This window comes from Dasypus novemcinctus, chromosome 5 (genome assembly GCF_030445035.2).
Source record: "Dasypus novemcinctus isolate mDasNov1 chromosome 5, mDasNov1.1.hap2, whole genome shotgun sequence".
NCBI lineage: Eukaryota > Metazoa > Chordata > Mammalia > Cingulata > Dasypodidae > Dasypus > Dasypus novemcinctus.
The window spans coordinates 113,028,726-113,049,868 of record NC_080677.1 but is presented as its reverse complement, the minus strand read 5'-3'; the positions used below and the strand labels follow the sequence as shown (position 1 = coordinate 113,049,868).

The 21,143-nt window shown below is 38.6% G+C and overlaps 1 protein-coding gene across 1 annotated transcript in view; it reads right to left on the bottom strand.

Moving 5' to 3' along the window:
• Positions 1-1,391: 1,391 nt before the first annotated feature.
• The window catches only part of EXOC4 (exocyst complex component 4), a 909,491-nt gene continuing 889,739 nt past the window's right edge, over positions 1,392-21,143 (bottom strand). The window contains exon 18 of the mRNA XM_058297373.2: positions 1,392-2,857. Coding sequence (XP_058153356.1) covers positions 2,620-2,857 — 238 coding nt within the window. The 3' untranslated portion in view covers positions 1,392-2,619. The remainder of the gene's footprint in view (positions 2,858-21,143) is intronic.

The window sequence follows — 21,143 nt, the reverse complement described above, 5'->3', positions numbered from 1 at the left end:
AAATTTGTGCCTTGAATGCTATGTACAAAGATCTGTAGACTCTCTCCTTTTCTTCTGTGCAGAATTGACATTTTTCAATCCCATCATTATTGTAAACAAAGCGGGGATTATACTTCCCTAAATGCATTCCCAGAAGAGGCTCTTCTGCCATTTTTTGGCCTGTTCTCCATGTTCTTGGCATTCTACTCAATCCTAATCCATGTCCCTTGCCTAATCGGTACTAGTCACCCAAACTGGTGCTCATGATAAGTACCAGAAATCTGCTGGCTTTTATAAATGGTATTTATTTGGGATAAAAGTTTACAGTTACAAGACCCTAAAGAGTCCAACTTAAGGTTACTTTAATCACAAAAGATGGCGGGCGATGTCTGTGAGGGTTCAGCTTTTCTCTCTCTATTAAGGTTTCATGGGCCCAGATTCTTCCAATCTCAGTTGTAGTCTGGAAGGCTCATTTCTTTCTGGGCCTTCTTAGCTGCCCAGGGCAGCTGCAAAGTACTAGGCGAATGACTCATCTCTCTCTGGGACCCCAGGATCAAGTTATCTCCTCTGCCGTGTCTATGGAGCTCTCTCTATTCTTGTGTATCTTTTTCTGTGCTCTCCTTGAGTGAGTGTCCATTTATATACCCCACCAAGAGGGTGGGGACCCAATCCTGCATGCCCTATTGATGTGGTCAAATCAAAGCCCTAATCTTAACATAATCAAGTAAACATAAAACCTTTGAATTTAATACAAAGGGTATCATCCTAGAGGAACAGACCAGTTTATAAACATAATATCTCTTTTTAGAATTCATAAGTAATATCAAACTGCCACAACATCCAATAAAACTACCCTAAGCACTCCCACCATCATCACCACTCCATGGTTCTCTACCTGGAGTGGACTGGAAAGAAAAGCAACAAAAGCCATGTTGGGAGACTATGGCACTGAAAGGGAGCTTCCAAACAAACATGGTCAGTCCTACTCTCCCTTCATCTTTCTCCTCCCCTCCCTACCTCTTGGGAGACTACTTCCAGGATGTTGTTTAGGGGCAATTTGCTTTTCCATGGTTATCTACTACATAGATTCAACTTCTTCCCAGTCATGCCTCCATAACCATAAAGATATAAAACAATCCTTCCTACCAGAAGCCCCTGGCAGACCCACATCTGGCTGCCTGCTCAATTACCTTCCAGCTGCCTCACTGTCTGATCTGATTCCTAACCAAGCCCCGAGTATACATCTCCTGGAATTTTGGTTGGAATCCAGTTCCCATAATCTATTTTAAAGGTAGATAATAAGGGTCCTCTTTGTCTATGTGTCTGTCCCTGTGCCTAGCAACATCTGATGTATATTAGGCCCTCAAGAAATGTTGGCAGAATCAAGAATACAAGAAAAGCAACACACAATATTTAAGCTTCTCAAAACATAGTTTAATTTTCTCTTTTTCCCACCAAGACTAAAGTGGTACAGACAGGCTTAAGATTCTAGACCATCGGGGTGTGAGGCATCACTGTATGTGGTTAAAGTCCTTTCTGCTCTCTTTTCCACATGTTTTCAAGAAGCGTCCCAGTCAGCACATGGATGCCTTCTGTGACAAGTCAACCCTGGGCAGCCAGAGCTTTTGGAGATCTGGGGAGAGCAGTGAGGTACAGCATGCCAGGAGAGTGTTGAGTGCCACCAACACCATTGGATTGCATTTCAGAAATAGTCCCAGCTGGAGTCTACACAGAGAGAAATGTCACAGGCACTCCAATCATCCTTGCACTCAGCTGAGAAAATTTGGGCTACCTTCTAAGGTGAAACTCATAAGAAGAAAGAGTGCGCATCTAAGAATCGTTTAACCCAGAGTATTTCAAATGAGATGAAAGGTTCTTTAACAATCATTTTCTCTTGGAAAGTAGTAAAGAAAACAAGCAGAGGGTTGAATCACCTTTCCTCCATTTAAAAAAAAAAAACTAATTTAATGGCTTTTGGTTTTGATACAGCAGAAATAAAAATAAAAAGACAATAAACTAACCTACAAACTGCTTATAAGCTACAGCATACAAAATTCTCCCAGGGATTGGGATGAAAGGACTTATATTTTCCTCACAATGAAGAGATCCTATTTTCTTGGTCAGGGAAATTTGTTGAAAACTACAGCCAGCCGAGAAGCCATTTATTCAATCTTGGCAATAGAGACAAAAAGCAATGCACATATACTTATTTCATTGAACTGTAAACTGACAAGGTCAAGAGAATCAAAATCTTACTGTTATGTAAGGGGTTTTAGGAAAGGACTAAAACTTGGGCAGCAGATTGGAATTTTATATATGTTAGGCAATAAACAAAACATGTTAGTAATTCATTCAAACATTTTTCAATTGGGTACAACTTTCCTTCCCACTCCACTCTAATCCCTTTGGAAGTGACTGCATTAAAGTAGATGTTAAGTCAAAACATTCTGTAGTACAAACTTCCTACAGGGTAGATAGAACAAGCCAAAACAGAAAAAAATCCTTACCCCTTCTCTTTACTAAAGTTTGAGTGTAGAGAGAAAACTGTCAGCTCAGAATATACCAAATAACATACCAAAGAAGGAAGCAAGTATGATTAAGGAAACAAAAATGACCATTCCTGCACTGCACTGCCATGGATTAAACCGTGGTTATTTTCTTGTCCTTGGTGGCTTGCTTGATGGCAGCCTGCTCACAGATGATCTCCTTGAGCCGCTGCAGTCTCATGTTCTGGGTGGTCTGGTCTCCAACCCCTGTCTGGCTGCGGTGCAGCAAGGTCAGGGCATGGATATACTCTAGCTCCGTGTACTTCACGCCCTGGTCCACCACCAGGTTCAGGAGCTCATCTGCAGTGTTGTATAACATCTCGTAGTATTGCCTGAGAAAGCAAAGAGAACACCCATCACCATCTCTACTGTCAACAGGTTAGTGTTAATGACAATGGTATGCTGTTCATGAATTAATTGTGTTTATTTATTCATTAAATGTTCAGTGACCACCAGGCATTATGCAAGGCCATGAGAATATAATGGTGAACCAGACAGACACAGTCTCTGCCCTCTTGGCGGTCACTGGAGCTCTCTTCAAGAGAGGTCTAAGTGAAGAGCAGGGAGATCTCACATCTTTCAGGGGCTCAGTTCATTGCAGACTTTCTTCTAAATTTTCTATTTACCCCAGGAGACCCCAAGAAAGACAGAGAAGTAGGGGTATAGAATCAGGAGGGAGAGAAATCATCTTCTGGAAGGCATTGCCAAATGTTTTTTCTTCATTCAACCCGTGGCTCATTCACTTACTCATTCATTCATTCATTCATTCACTGGAAGCTCTGTAAAATATATGGTTTTCTCCTCCACAAAATACGATAATAATGGTATCTACCTCTTAGGGTTACTGGAAGGGTTACATTAATTAATACATAGAAATAATACAGATTATTATTATAGTTAGAAATACAATAATGACTAGCAGTAATAATAGTAGTATATAATGGTGAGCAAGATAAGGCCCCTCTCCTTAGATAACTGAGTCAAGTAGGTAAGATAATGACAAGCAGAGAAATAATGACTACGTTGCTGTTGACAAAGTTCATTCCCATGCACTGTCACTTAATCCTCATTACACCCAGTGAGCTATTACTCCCTTCTTTTTAGATGAGGAAACCAAAGCAGAGAGAAGTTAGAGGATTTGCCCAATGTCACAAAGATAATAAGTGACTCCTAGTCCAATACTCTTTCTTCATGGACATAGACAGCTATTGCAAAGAATACTGCAAGTGCCATGAGTGAGACATAAATGCATTTAATAAACTTTCAGAGAAGGAGAAATCATACCCTGTTGTGGGGAGGGTGCAAGATTAAGGATGGCTTTGTATAGGGTAAGATTTTGTCAGGGAGGGCTTTTAGGAAGGAAATTCTAGATGGCGAGAAGAGCATAGCAATGACAGGGAATGGCAATCTGGTTAGATTGGGTAACGTAGGGAATAGAGGAGATTCATGGAAAAAGGCAGTTGAAGCCAGAAGGTAGAGTCTGAACATCAGGCTATGACTTTAAGTCTAATTAAGTAAAAATAGATGCATCTGGCCCAAACCCCTAAGGTTCTGCTGAGAACAGAGATAGCATTCAAAATTGCGCTTCTGGAAAACTAATATGACTGACATGTGTAGAATGTCTAGGAAGAGATCAATTATAATTGTAGCAAAAAGAAGAGTACTTGAGAACCATCTGACAACAAGGCCATTGGTCTGGGTGGTGTTGAGAAGACTAGTGTTTGTAACAGGAATTGCATGGCCACTCTGAATTACCCAGGTGGATAAAGTTCAGCACAAGCTCTGAGCCATCGCTGCTTGTTAGAAGAGCCTTCCCAAGCACAGTTTACTTCCTGTTCTCTTCCTCACAGGAAAGGTAGCTTTTTCCAGGACTGAAGGGACAGAACAGGCAGTGGGCTCAAGGCAACTCTTTGGGGTGATGGGATCTTACAGATATATCAAGATCACTCACACAGAAATACTGCACTTTTGGACTCGAGGCCTTAGATTTCTTTTTCATGAGAAGCCTCTTGGGGAAAAAAACACAATATCTTATGGGAAAATTAAGAAGTTCTTGGGGTAAGGAATACACATTCTGGAAGCTTCATACTTTCAAGAATATTTTATAAATTGCTGCTATATAGGGAATTTGGTCAGGGAGAATTTTTGTGTGTCTGTTAGCATGGCTAGTTCTTATCCTGCTGTAGGGTACCAAATGGAATAAGAGAGAGTTGGGAAGTTGATTGTTTCAAAGATAGAAAGGACTTTACAGCCATAGTTTCTAGTGTAGTGGTTCTCAAACTTCAGCGTGCCTAACTAAGAATTACCTGGGTTGCTTATAAAAAGTGCAGATTTCTGAGGCCCTATCCCCAGGACATTCCAATGGCCAAAGATTCTGACTCAGCCTGGAGTCTGAGCCAGAGTCTTTTTGGTATGGGAATAGTTACAGAACCGGGAAATGGACTTTGGCCCAGTGGTTAGGGCGTCCGTCTACCACATGGGAGGCCCGCGGTTTAAACCCCGGGCCTCCTTGACCCGTGTGCTGCTGGCCCATGTGCAGTGTTGATGCGCGCAGGAGTGCCGTGCCACGCAAGGGTGTCCCCCGCGTGGGGGAGCCCCACTTGCGCCCGTGAGGAAAGCTGCCCAGCGTGAAAGAAAGTGCAGCCTGCCGAGGAATGGCGCCGCTCACACTTCCCGTGCTGCTGACAACAACAGAAGCGGACAAAGAAACAAGACGCAGCAAATAGACACAGAGAACAGACAAACGGGGGAGAGGGGGGAATTAAATAAATAAATAAATCTTTAAAAAAAAAAAAGTTACAGAACCATTCCCATCTTCTAGAGCCTAGGATCTAAAAGCATCAGAGAAGGCTACATGAGCAGTAAGTGGTTGGCAATGTCTTTCACAGAGATTAAACAAAAAATTGGGTTTCTTTGTATTATGAAGCAGATATTTTCATCATTTATCTTAAGAAGTAGCTCATCAGACCAGATGAAATTGGATTTCTTTAGAAAAATCTGATGAATTGTTTCCAGGGCTACTGGGTGGTTTTCTACAGAAACTGTTGTTTCATGCTGGGAGGAAATAACAAAGGAAAGATGCCTGGATTTCTAGCCCTGGATCTTCCAGTGTGATAAGTGATAAAGGGCATGCCACTTAAGTCCTTAATGTTTCAATATCCTCTGTGTAATGAAGACCTTTATAAATCTAAGAATGACACTCTGAAGCAGGCTGAGAGACTAAAAGAGCTCTCAAGATCCTCAGATGAACAGTGCCCCAGAGTTGCAAAGCTGAGTTATTAAACAAACTTGACAGGTAAATGATGGTGTATTTTCTGTAGTTAGGGGAAAAAAAGCCCCCATAACCATGATGATATATTAGATTATAAAGAAACATGAATATTTAAAGACAGAATGAAACTCATTTATTTTTCAGAATGGCACTCAGTAGCAAAGACTACAAAATTAGTGTAGCAGCAGTTATACTTGGAGGCGGGGAAAGCATGCTGCCAGGTGCCCTAAAGAGAAAATAGGAAAATGCCCCAAACTGTACATTAGAATGATATGAAAAATACTGACACACTGACATAAAATCATGTTACCCAACAGGGATAAATAATGTATCAACACTTACTGAGGCCACAGGAAAACTAAAGTTTGTTATTTTATCGCCAAGCATCAAAAAAGCAGCCATGGCTGCCAGGGCATTGCATTTTATACTAGATGGTATATTTTACTTATAAGCTGCCTGGATGGGATCATTGAACACACATTTAATTTACACATTTTCTAGCTCATGACTTGCAGAGCAAGTCTCCACATTGTCCAAATCCAGGGGCCAACTGCTAGAAGTAAGAAGCTATAAACCAAAAATCATATTCTGGAGACCAAAGGGTTCCATGTCACTCAATAGAACATTCTGTGGGGAGGTGTCTGCCTATCCGTGCTTCCCCATACTCTTTGCTGCGCACCTTTGGGCAGCAGTTTCCAAAGGGTTATGTGCAGAGAAGGTGAGAGGGGTAGAAAAGGAGCAATCATGGCAAGGGTCACAGAGACTGGTCTTTTGTACAAAGGAGATCTATAACACAACAACCTTTTTACTTTGTTCTGGTACAAACAGATCATTTTCTCTTGTATCCCTCACAGGTGCTTTATCAAGAGACCCTTCTTCCCCATGTGTTTTTTCCTTTTTCCTTTATTTTACTGGTGTTGCCTTGTACTTCTTTCTCCCTTCTTGGTTCTGTTGGAAAACATCTATACCAGTATGGATATGAAGGGCATTTGATAGGCCAGCCAGATCTTCTCTTTAAAGTTTTAAAATAAAATTTATTTGATCTTTCTCTCATTATAAAGTCAATACATGTGTACTATAGAATATATGGATCATACAGAAGATGAAGCAGAAAAGAGATTACTCATATAATTCCACCACAAAGACATATCAAATTTTGTTTTATTTCCTTGTAAGTTTTTTCCCCCATTTTTCTATCCAGTTTCTTTCCTATAGTTTAAATATTTAGGTTGAAATACAATTAGATACTTAAACTGTTTCCAATGGTAAACACTCTTTCCTGAGGATAGATTTCCAAAAGCAGAAGAAGTCAAAGATAAGTGTATTTTTAAAACTCCTGGCCAAGCTGCCAAATAACATCTAAAAGAGTATCAATCCATCTTTTTACCAACAGTGTATGGCAGTGTATGACAAATGCTTTTAGGTTACCTGAGATTTGCCATTTTTCATCTATGTATTGGTTTTCTATGTGTACAAGTATGTAGGGATAAGTAAATTGTATCTTTTTTTCTTTGGAGTGTTAGTACTTTTCTTACTTCTCTTTAAGAACTCTTCATAAATTTTCCAAGCCAAGAAGTAAGGATAGTTCTAGCCCCCATCTCTGGTTCTACCTTTGCATCTCTGAAAGTTCCTGAAAAATAGTTTCAATTCTCTTATTTGTAAATTGAGGGAAGAAAGTCCCACAAAAAGCAGCTATTCCCTCCCACAGCCACTCTCATTGCTGGACTTACAGGCCTTTCATAAAGTACGGAACAGAAGGAAGGAGCTGACCTGAAAATTGTCTTAAGTCCCAAGAAAGTTCGGCCACCTGCCTTCCTTTACAGTGTGTATTCAGAGTCGAAATTCTTGAATGGAGAATGCATTTAAAAATACATAGCAATGTCTTGTGCCACATTTTTGAATCTGTTTTGATTGTTGTACTGCTAATAATGACTAACTTTTTAGGTGCATGAACATAGTCAACTTTTATAACAACCCCTTGAAATCAGTACTGCAGTTACCAAAGTTTACAGATGAGCAAACTGAGCTTTAGAGAGTGTATTTGCCAAAGACTTTGAACCCTGTACTAACTCCAAAGCCTCCATAATACACAATGCCAGAAATACTTGAAACTGTAAAAAGTACAATTACTAATTACAAAAGATACTTGTGTAAGCAATTCATTTTTAGTCATGATTTAGGAAATAGGGATTATATAGTATTCACATACTAACTCAACTCTCTGCCTTCCATTGTAATGGAACAAGCCAGTTTTGTGGCAATTCAACATTCATTTATACAAACTTGGCACTTATATTTGAATAACATTGGTTTTGATGTGGGAATGCAGAGCTCTTATAAATTCAGTACTTAATTCAGAAGTTACACAAGAGATTTTGGTTTCTTCATTTTGCCACCTTTTTAAAAAATAATATACTTTTGAATTTTTTAAAAAGATATTTAGATTACATAAACGTTATATAAAAAATATGGGGGATTCCCATATGCCCCGCTCCCTATCCCTCGCACATCTTCCTACCTTACAGCATCCTTCATTAGCGTGGTACATTTGTTACAACTGATGAACACATTTTGGAGCATTGCCACTAAGCATGGATTATAGTTTACACTGTAGTTTACACTCTCCTGCATAATTTTGTAGGTTTAGACAAGATACATAATGGCCTGTATCTGTCATTGCAAAATCATTCAGGACAATTTGCAAGTCCCGAAAATGCCCCCATATTAGACCTATTTTTCCCTCTCCCTCCCCTCAGAACCTCCAGTGGCCAATGACTCCACATCAGTGATACCAGTTCTTCTATCACTTGAATCACAATGCCACATTTTAAAAATTCTTTTCTTTTGGCCCTCCAATCTGGTAATGAACAAGGTGGTCTTTCTTTCCAAAAGTTTACTGTCCTTCTGATTCATTACTTCCTTGTGGGAGATAATCAAGTACTGTCATTCTCATGACTTCCTCCTCTAGTCCTTCCTGAGATAGAAACAGTATTAATGCCAGCAAGAGAACTACGCAGTGCAGCTGACGTCTAAGTTTGAAAGGAAGAAAAATCCACCTGAATATAACTTTCTTTTTAGTCAGTATTTGCAGCATTTTGAGCACTTTACTAAAAACCTAGTTGTAGATGGGTTATTAAATTGTCAGGTGAAGCATTCAACTCCTATTTTCTCTGCCAACTCAATGGTACACATGATAATGAGCAGGGAAATGGAAAGAGAGAGAAGACCTGAATAGATTAGGAAATCATCCTATAAACAATCAAGAGGTGTTTATAGCAGAAAGACTTAGAGAAGTAAATACTCAAGAGAGCAACTAAACTTAGATTCGGGGTAAGTCTTTTATTCCCCTGTAACTAGCTATGTGACACTGGACAAATGCTATCAGTTCTTTGGATCTCCATTCCCCATATGAAAAACAAAGAGGTTGGAGCATATGCTCTTTAAGCACTAGCATTTTTGGACTTTAAAACCCTACAGCAGCTCCTCCTTGGTCCTTTAAAATCATGGGACTACCATCAAAATTAGTTGTTGCTGATTTCCTAAGCAATGGTAGAAAAGATGCAGAAGCACTTTATTTGAAAACACTCTTAACATGGGAAATCACAGCTCGGATATAGTTTCCAGACCACATCTTATGTGTCAGGAGAATAAATTAGTTTATTAGAAATATAATATAGTGGCTTTCATTTGTCTTTCTCTTTGAAGAGCTTAGAGTTTATTACAGGTATGCATTGAAAATTCAAATTTTAAAGGAGTTGAAGTTATTTCCATGTCAGGAATGAGAAATCTAGGTAGAAAAAAGCTAAATAATTTTCAGAGCATTAGTGGAAGAAGTATATGTATATTCTATTGGAATAGTTTTTAATACTCACAGCAGATTGTGTAGATTTTGTTCTGCCCAGGACATTCTAGAAGATTAGTAAACTATGGTCTTTAAAAAAGACATTGCCTATACAGTATTCCCTCAGCTGGTGGCAGCAGAAAATCATTCAAGAGGTTAAAAATAGCTTGGGGGTCTGCTGCTTTAAGGCTAGCAAGAGCTTCTTTGATCAGTCATCTACCTTCATTTTCTTTATATAAAGTGACACACATGCACTATGGTTCTTCATCAGTGGCGCTATGCTTAAATGGCAGTTACCTATTGGCCTAGTTCTGATAATCACCATGGTTCAGCAGTATTGGGGGATGTCTCTCCTGGGGAGACTTTAAAAGTTAAAATCTGCTGTGTCCGTTCCTCTCAGGAAGATATCCTGATATTTGATAGTAGGAGCCAGAGGCTTCCTTTGTTTCTCTTCAGAAAATACAACCACTCAAAACAAAAGAATTCCTTCAAGACATATCCATCATTTTTCAAATGGTGACACTCTTCTAAGCGAGGTGACAGTCTTTGAAATGGGAGGCAAATTTCTTTTCATTCCCTTAGCTAGCAGCTTTGCTTCCACCTTTGCAGCACATTCTAAATATCTACGGTTGAATATTCTTCCCCAGCAATTTAAGGATTCATATGTCTCTCTAGTGCATCAGATAATTTTTTAAATTAAGTTTTCTACAAAATATTGTCGTACTGTATTCAGTACTAGAGAAAGATCTGCATTTTAAATTCAATACAATTAAAACTGTGTCTCTCTGGCCTGGCACTGCCTTTGGTCAAACTCCATTTGTATGAATAATTATTTAGTCCATTAAGAAGTCTGCTCAACTCCTTCTCCCATTTTGAAGGTTTTAATAAATATTGATCAGGCACATTTCTGTTTGCACTTGCCAAAGCAATTCTGATGGATTCATCTTCTGATGTTATCAAATAATGAAATATGAAAGAGTGAATAGAATTTTGCTCTTGTTCTGTGATTTTTTATTTAGGTCCCTCATTTTACTTTCATAATTGCATTTGTCTCATATTCCTGTAAATGCTCTTTTGATTATCAAAAGGTGAGTCTGGGTTAAGAAGAGCTATGCTGTGCTGAATATCACTTTAGAAAGTATTTTCAATTTTTAAAAATAATTTATCCAATATCACTTTAGGGAGTCTTTTCAATTAAAAAATAATTTATCTATAAAAGGCAATGTATTATACCCTTTGGTGGTCTCAAAGTGACATATTATTTACCAATTGGCATGAGAGCCTTATAGTGTATATTATCTATATTTCCCTGATTGGCAATCCAGGCAATAATTGTTGGAATAGGCTGAATAAAAACAATTCAGAGGCCCTATGGCTTTTTTGGTTTTAAGTAATGAAATGGAAATGATAACTTTTTAAGAAACAATGAAAAAGGATTTCTTCAAAGAAAAACCTAAAATTATTACTAATGCTTAAGAAGCTCCAATAATATTTTAAATGCTAGTGTAACATTAAAAAGTATTGTGTTTGTCCTCAAGAAGCTTCTTTTATTTAAAAAAAATTTTTTTGATCCAATCCAGACCCAAATCAAAGGTGTCCAAGGCACTGGAAAATGTCTTAATTTAAAGTAAAATAAATTTTGGGTTTGCCAGTTTGCCTGCCTGCCTATCTGCTCTCTCTCGGTATGTGAGAAAGAAGAAGAGTTAGAAGGCCTGAAGTGAGGGATAGGAACCAAGAATTCTGCTCCAGGTGTCTACTAGCATTAATGAGGAGATAGAGAAGTAAAGGAGTAATGGGCTTTAGATTTCTGTATATATAATATAGGGATCCTCCTCTGCCAGCATTTAGGGAGAAAGGTCAGAGGGGTAGGTATGGACTGCATGGCTGTGATGGGAAAACATGCTTCTTAGAATGTTATTCCAGTAAGGACAAAATAATGGATTGATTCCTGCAGGTGCCAGTTAGTTTTGCGAAGAGAAAAGAACTCTTCTTCGGCCCTTGATTCTGTGCCTAGCCAGCTGCCTCACAAATGTGTTCAAAAGGGGACAAAGTGGAGTAAATGGATACTTCACTGCAACCCATCATCACTAACAAGGGTCTTAAGATGCAAAAGTTTCCAAATAATTCAAACCCTGACTGCCAACATTTTCGTGCTAGTTGGTGCCCTTCACACATTTCTCAAAATTGTAAGGAGATTTTTCTACTTTGCTGAGACAAAGGACAGTATCTTTTAGGACTAAAGGGCGAGAATGGGAAATGGCTATGATAGAGGAAACAAAAAAATCATGGGATTATCTGAAAAGCGTGAGCCTATGCAAATCAGTAGTAGGTCCTAATGGCAAACACTCCAGGGTATTTTTAAACTCTTAAATTATTTGCTAAAGAGAGAAACATAAATAAACCAAAGCTACAAAATGGGCCACCTGAGAGTCAAGGACATGTGATTCAGAATGCTGTCAATTAGAAAAATAATAGACTAACTAGGAAGGAGTTAATGGAAATATGTACAATATCCAGCAGGGTTTAATTAAAGACCCAAATACTCTGACAAATGTGATGGATAGCTTTGAATATCAGTGTGAATTTGGTGGATGAAAGGACTGTGGTTGATATATATTTGGATGTCAGTGAACCATTTGATACGGTACCTCTAAAAAAATATAACTAGCAAAATGAATTCATTCTGAATGGCTACCCCTGATAGGACACAGGCTGAAAAACAAACAAAGAGTAGTGATAAAGGCAAATGGATAAATTCAGTAGTAAAAGCCTCTAGTGAATGTTGGGGACACTGGCTTTATAACTGAACTTACTTAATACCTTAATTAATGTGAAGGAACGTACAAAGAGTGATGAAAAGGGCAAGAGTTACTAAATGAGAAAGGGCTGTGAACAGCAACAAAGAAAAAAATAATGTAAAGGACTCCAGAGAATTTAGAATTATGGGCAGCAAATAATGAAATGAGATTCATCTTGGGGAAAGGCAAGTGAATTTGTCTGGAAGAAATCCCAACCTCATCTATTCAGTTGTGAGAGAAGCCATAGAACAGCACCGCTGAAATCGATAGTTGGGGTGCTGGGGGTAAGGGCCATGGGACCAGAGCCTTTTCTTAGCTCCTGTGGAAAAGGCGATAATAATCCCTGTCTTTGTTGTAATTCATAGTTTTGTGTTGCTTTATACCATAAGCCCATTGATAGAAAATCAGAAAAGAACATCAAATGGGATTAAAGGGACAGAGGATCAGAGGAGAATAGAGGATTAAGAGGGACACTCCAATTTTTGCTCAAATGTCAGTTTATCAGTGATTAGCTTTCACTGACCACCTTATGTAAAATAATGCCTGCCCCAGCCTCATCAAGCTCCATCCTCTTACCAAGCTTTAGTTTTCTTTCTAGCACTCACCCCCATCTAATCTATATTATTTATTTTTACATATTGTATTTATATATTATATATGTTATCCAAAAATACAGCATAGTAGAGTGATTAAGATCATGGACTGGGTTTGAATCCCAGTTCTGCCTCTTACTTTATCATCTTAGACAATTTATTAATCTCTCTGTGCCTTACTTTCTTCAACTTAAAAAAAAAAAAGAAATAGTAATACGGGCTGGTTGTAAGGATTAGATGATTAAGAACAGGGGCAGGAACAGAGCAAGTGTTGTGAAAGTGTTTATTAGTTAAATAAATGTCTGCCTCTCTTTCTCAGAATATAACCTTTACAAGAGAAGTGTTGTGTTCTGTACCATTCCTTGCTGTTATTCCTGGCCTCAGAACATGGCACCTAGTGAGGGTTAAAATAAATAAAGGAGTGAATGAATGGGAGAGCCAACAATCTGGAAATTTCATTAACGATGATTAGAGCACAATGCAAAAAGCAGTCTCTGATTCTCTTTTATTGAAAGGGAGGAAGTAGGAATAGAATCCACATAAAACTCTGACAGAGAGATGTGGAGCACCTCTATGTTTGAGACCACTGGAAAAGAGGAGAACTCAGAGAGTAAAGATTCATTTTTGGCTAATGACTAGCCATCATCTTTTAACTTTTCTCTCATTCCTCAGCAGAATTAAAAATTAATCTCATATACTTTACCTTATGTGTATGAGCTTGGAAGTTTCTTAGCCTCTCTGAAATTCAGTTTCTTCATTTACACAATGGGATTAATAATACTATATCACAGGTTAGGTGTGAGGATTAAGTCAATGATACTGTAGAGCACATGCTGTTTAAAAATGGTAAAAAAGATAACTAACTTCAACTGAACATTTACGATCTGCTCTGTACAAGTCACCATTCTGTTTCACATATAAATTATCTTGTTGTATCTAAACAGCAACTCTATGAGCTATCATATCTTCCAGGTGAAATGTTTCTTCATTAGGCCTTCCTTTCTCACTTAGAAGAAGAGAGGTTTATTTCCTTTTCTTTCTTTTTCTTTTTCTAAGATTAATCCTATGCTCTTTATCCCAATCCCTTCTACCACTTTCAGAACCCTACTGAATTTTTCAAAAATAATCTCTTGCAACTGTCCTTTTCATTGGTTCTTTCACATCTGCCTTCAAACATCCTTAAGGTTCTCATATTTTGGATAAACAAAACAAAACAAAAGAACAAAGTTCAAACCCTTCAGGTGATCCTGAGTCTACTCCAGCTATCATCTTGATCCTCTTCTCCCTTTCATTGTTAAATTTCTTGAATATATGATTTGTATTCACTGTCTGTTCTTCCAAAGCTCCATTTTATCTATGGAACTCTACTCAAAAGGTCACTAATGACATCTTAGTAGACAAACACAGTGGCCTTTGCTCTGTCCTCTTTGCTTTTGACAATTTTCCATTCTATATTCAACTCTCTGAGCTATATTATTAGGTTCTTCTCCCAGCTCCTTCTCAGTTCCTTGTCTGATTCTTGTAATTGGCTTCTATTCTATCCTGCTGTAAACATTCCTCCCAGTCAGATTTTGGCCCTCTGTTCTCTTTCTTTCTCTCTCGGCTTCCAAAAGTCTTTTTATCTGTGCATGTGATACTCAGATCTCTCTCTATCAAGAGGTGGTCGCACTAGAGCAAAGCATCATTTTCATTGGTCTCCAGATATTCTACCAGTTGATAGAGGCTTTTACTTCTATCAACTGGCCTCCCTAACTTCCAAATTTTGCTTAACAGAACTACAGTTTGCCAAACTTCAAAACCTCACTACCACTTTAGACTCTTCATGCTCCTTCATTCATTTTGCCCAGTCATCCACAGGTCTACCAGTATAACATCTTTTATATCCATTTATATTCATTTTTTTCTTTCCAATCTCATTATCACAGATCCCTGTCCTTTCTCATTGGATTATTACATTTGTCTCCTAACTGGCCCCTCTCACAAACACTTCTACTAGACTAATCTCTACTTCTAATTTGACCAAATCACTACTCTGTGTACAACTCTGCTTGTCCACTAGTGCTGATAGGATCAAGTCTAAACTCCTAATATAGACAAATACTGACCTCCAAAGCTTTAAGATGTGGCCACTATTCAGCCTTCTCCCCCACTTCCCTCTTGCATGAATTTTCCATTCCAGCCAAACTGAGCTACTCATCAACCCTTAAACATATTTCATACTTTTTAGCTCTGGGTTTGTGAATCCAAAGCCTACCTACCCTTTAAAGACTCTGCTAAATTCCCTCTATGAAGCTATCCTGAGCAATTTCTTCCTACTCTGATAACTTACTACATGGGTTGCCCATTTAACATGTAATAGTCAGAGTAATATCTATTTTTAAACTTATTAATATTCTTTTTGAACTGGTGATACAATAGAAAAAAAGGTTATTTGGGTACTTTTTTACTATCTGTGTGAACTTGGGAAAGTTATTTAACTTCCCCAGGCCTTAGTTTTCTGACCTGTAAAACAGGAATATTGATTATACCTACCTCATAGGATTGTTAGGAGGATTAAGTAAGCTAATACCTGTAAAGTGCTTTGACTAGTGCCTAGCAGGTAATAATGCTATATGTTTTTATTAAATAAGTAAAATAAATGGTACAAAAAAGTATATAGTACAAAGTCTCTGTCCCATACCTGTCTCCCTGGTTCCTTTCCTGGTGCAAATCACTGGTACTAGTTTCTAGGATATTCTTCCAGATATATTTTATAGACATACAAGCATACTTGTATGTGTGTATATGTGTGTGTGTGTGTGTATATATATATATAAACATGTTTAGAGAGATATGATAGTTCATACGCTGTTTTTTCTGCACCTTGCTTTTTCATTTAACAAAGTATCTTGGAGATAGTTCTATTTCAGTATACATTGACCCACCTCATTCTTCTTAATGGCTGTGGAGTATTCAGTTTTATGGATGTGCCATAATGTATTTTTATTATCTTTACCCAGACTTCAGACTCCTTGATGAAAGAAAGTATTTCACATTCAAAGGGAACTGACTGTGTAAACTGGGTGGAAGAGTAAGAAGAATACGATATCTTGAGGGAACTACAAGTGGTTTATTCCTTCCTGAAGTATAAGGTGTGAGTGTGGAGGGTAGGAAGGAAAAAGGGGTTAGATGAAGTCAGATCGTAACAGACCTGGTTTGTCATGCTTTCATGGATGAGTGGTCAGGAACTCGGGGTGAGATCGACTTAGAGTAGTTAATTTTTTATTTTGCTAAGAAGGATGTTAAAACAAAACAATTATATCTGTTATTACCAGGATTTAATGAAAGAGATATTTTAAACCCTTACACAGAAAAGAAATAATCAGAAAAAAGAAATGTCTTATTTTATGAAAAACTTAATATACTGTCATTAGTGTTCTAATTTTCCTATGGACCAGAAGAGAGTCCAGTTTTAGTTTATACCCTGTCATTTGGGAACCAATACTGCAGTGATGGAAAGGAATCTGATGGGGTGGGACTTTGGAAAATTATCTATGATAAAAACTGAGTTTTGGAAGGGCCTGTCCAGCTGGAGAACAATGGATAGATTGATGGATAGGAGCGCCTTCAGACTGTTCAAATACCAGTGTTTTCCTTGACTTGCTTAATTTCTATCAGTCTGAATCAATCTTCTAAAAGATTTCCTCACTACTCAGTAGAGAATAACATATACAAACTTTCATCTCTAGTCTTTCATTTGGAGCAATACCGGCATAAAACTGTTACGAGGCATATACCAGACTGAGATGAGGTAGTGGGGAAGGAGAAAATAGAAGGCTGGAGTAAGAACATAAGAAAGCAAGGCAGATACCGCCCACCCTTTCTCCTCACCTGGTCTGCTAGGAGTGAGACGGAGGGCAAACCTAAGAGGCAAAATATAAATTAGGAGTACCATCACCATTTTGTTTAATTTCCTGGTGACCATGTATAATAAGCTTCTTAGCCTTGATGTGCAGATAAATGGAGTCTGAGAGAAGGTCACAAAGCCTTCAAGTGTCTGAGGGATTCAAATCCTGGTCCATCTAACTTAAGAAAACAAGCTCCCACTCTTCTACAGTTATGGGGAGTTTGTGGAGACAAACCCTAGCTGATAACTGGAATTTAGGTGGGAGAGGGTGTCTGGAGAGATATGAGACATAATAGGATAAAATGAACCATAGGAAAACACATTCTGAGAGTCAGTAGAGAAAATCAGGCATGAGGGAAGAGAACAGCAATAAAAAATAGTTTCTTTCCATGTAAAAACACAGTATATCAGAATGCTTTACAATGCTATGCTCTTGAGTCTGTATAGAGAGAAAAGGGCCTTTGATGGCAAAAATATACATGGCATTTGTGTGTGTGTGTTTAAGAAAACCATCTCATTTACACTGGGAGCATGAACTAGACCCTTGCTGATATAAGAAATGATTCTAAAATCGTGAACGTAACCGTGGGCTTGGCCTGGAAGGCCAACAAGCAGCTCCCTAGCTGTGAGCACAAGGATGCCATTCCATTCTCCACGGGACAAATCTACAAGTCTAAGGTAGGCTCTTCTCAAAGGGGTTTGGCCTTGTGAGCACAGTTATCCTAAAATGTACCCCAAATAGCTATACTAGAATGCTTGTATTTTTTCAAGTATTTCTGCATACAGGCTCATTTAATAGCTCTACCCAAAACCAAGAAGAGCTGATGATGCTCTAAGTTTCCTAATCATATTAATATAAACTTTCAGGTACAACCTACTAACTATAAAAGTTTAGGAATTTATTTTAATATTTTTAAAAGATTGTCATAATTTAAAATACATTACTCTAAAATGAGTAGTGTCATACAGTATTCAGTTTCTCCAAAATGCAGTGATACCATGCAAGGCATAGAATGAATCTGACCTAGATATATATCCTAGATATACATGTAGCTTAAAATTTTTTTTTTTTTAAAAAGAGCAGTGGTAGGTTTACAGAAAAATCATGCAGAAAGTACAGAGTTCCCATATACCCCTTCCTCACACACACAGTTTTCTCATTTATTAACATTTTGCATTAGTGTGGTTTTGGCAACTTTCGGGTATGCAATTCAGTGATGTTGGTTTTTTAAAAAAAAATTTAAAAAGCAAAGTATCTGATTTGGAAAAAACTCCCAGGAAGGGCTGCATTATGAGAGGGAAGTCCTTGTGCAAGCCTCTCTATAAATGCTAATGCTCCCTTTCAGCTCTAAAAATCTAAAGTTTTTCGAAAAGCATAAACCAAATCTAAAATGAAACCTAGTTACTTTAAAAAGATATATCTTTTTTATCCCTGAAGAGTGAGCTAACACGTGGAATTTCATAAGAGGAATATCGTTTTGATCTGGGAGAAAATGAGCTGGGATAATGCCAGCAAGTCAATGGCAGAGACTAGCCTGCACCAAGCGAGCAGGGGGCCTGTCAGTCACAAACAGGGGTTTCCCCTCAACAGACTTTTTTTTGGAGAGCAATATTTGCCATGAACTATACCCGAGGGGTTGATGTTTTTTTTCCCTTCCCTCCCCTGAACTGTTTCTGGTAATAACCTGTGCTGAGAGGGCACTGCTGTTTGGAGGGTAAGCTGGGGAATAAAGAAAGGAGGAAACACAAAGACACGGGTACACAGCCAGAATAGCGGGCATGACACAGGGTGGGCTGCAAGGGGCTCAGTTCTTCTTTATTTCCCATGGGAACCAACATTAATGAATGCAGATAACAGGCCTGGGATGCCGGGGAAAGGGCTATTTCACATCAGTAAAAGGCAGTGAGGCTTGGGTGACCACATTCTGTATGTGGATGTACAGGGAAAAGAAATCAGAAAAATAAAACAAAACCAGTAAATACTGGTAGTGTTTGTAATGACAAGGAGGGGGCACAAGGAAGGCTTCTGGAGGTGCTTCTAATATGCTATGCTTTTTCTGGGTGATGGTTACATGGGTATATTCATTTTGTAAAAAGCAATCAAGCTGTTTTAAGATTTGTGCTGTTTATATAAGTTATACTTCAAAAAAAACACACTTTCCCATCCAAACATAGAGAGAGAGAGAGAAAATACACTCCCCCATTCACAAAGAGAAAGAGAAGAAAGAAAGAAAGGAAGGAAGAAAGGAAGAAAGAAAGAAAGGAAGGAAGAAAGGAAGAAAGAAAGAAAGGAAGACAGGAAGACAGGAAGAAAGGAAGAAAGAAAGAAAGAAAGGAAAGCAGAAAATAGACCAGGCATTGGGGTGGGTGCTTGGATGTATGTTTTTAATTTAGTTTCTACATTAAGACAAATGCTAATTTTATGAATCTTGGAAACCTTACACTAAGTAAAAGAAGCCAGTCACAAAAGACCACATTCTGTATGATTCCACTGGTATGAAATGTCCAGAACAGGCTACTCCACAGAGACAGAAAACAGAATAGTGGTTTGCCAGGAATGGAGGGATGGGGGTGGAGGGAATGGGGGATGAATGTTGATAGTTACAGGGCTTCTCTTTGGGGTGATAAAAATGTTCTAAAATTAGTCTGGATATAGTCACAGCTCTGTGACTATTCTAAAACCAATGAATTGTACTCTTTAAAATAGTTTATTTTATGGTAATGCTAACAATATCTCAATAAAGCTGTTAACAGGGAAGCGGACTTGGCCCAGTGGTTAGGGTGTCTGTCTACCACATGGGAGGCCCATGGTTCAAACCCCAGGCCTCCTTGACCCATGTGCAGCTGGCCCATGCGCAGTGCTGATGCATGCAAGGAGTGCCCTGCCACGCAGGGGTGTCCCCCATGTAGGGGAGCCCCACGCGCAAGGAGAGCTTCCCAGTGTGAAAGAAAGTGCAGCCTGCCCAGGAATCTCGCCACACACGCACACATGGGGAGCTGACACAGCAAGATGATGCAACAAAAAGAAACACAGATTCCCGTGCTGCTGACAACAACAGAAGCAGACAAAGAAGAACACGCAGCCAATAAACACAGAGAACAGACAACTGGGGTGGGGTGGGGGAAAGGGAGAAAATAAATAAATAAATAAATCTTTAAAAAAAAAAAAAGCTGTTAACAATGCTAATTTTATGCACTAGAACCCTGATTTCTTAGATATATTGAGGACATTTGCCCACAGCCACTGTTGATCAACCCTGATCAGACTGCTCAGTTAATCATTTGCTGTAGTTCAATGATCTCCTGTGATATCTGCAGAAAAGATTCTATAAGCTGACAGATATGGAAATATTTTCACCAGTTCACATTTCGCTAAGTGTATCTAGAATATATGAAAGCCATTTCCCAGGGCTGTGTGTGTGTGTGTGGGGGGGGGGATGTCAAATGACCCCCAGCATCTTTGCACATCTGAACTCCCTCTGTCCCTATGTACATCCCTATTATCAAGAAATCTTCATGACAACTAATAATGAATAATCCTTACTAGCAAAATAGGTTAGAGTTGGGAACAATTCAATGTGTATGATTACTAGACAAAGAAAAATATAATTGAGTCAAAGATTCACTAATAATTAATGTTTCTTATTAAGGAAGGCAATAATTAAGGGGAACAATTAGCATTTTTAAAAAACTTACTATATGCAGGTGCTTTACAGGTGTAACTGACTTCATCCTCACAATCAAGCCTCACAAAGGCTAAATAACTGTTTAAGGTCACTGGGATAAAGGTACAGCATCAGAATATGAACTCTCCTACATAACAATATACTATCCTACCTCTCCTACATCTTTCAGGAAAACTGCCAAGGTAGGCTGGGAGAAAGCAGCTTATGCCCAGAATCAAGCCTGGGTTCGATAAAAACCTTGCCTGCTCATAATCAAGAGACCCACTGAGATCACATTTACAACAGCCCTATGTAAACTGTAAAATACTATGCAAATACTATTTTAGCCTGGTACTGATTGGACAGGGTGGGTGGGATGGGGATTAGGTAATGAAAGAAGCTGATGTACAGATAACTGCTCAAAGTGTGAATGCTGCACTAACTCGTGCTAAGTTAAAGTGGAAGATGAGACCTGTAATTATCTGCTCTTTTACAAATGAGTCTTCACAGCTCAGGCTGTATTGAAGAGAAAGGTGTAGGGTAGGATGGTCTGTGATCCCAGTG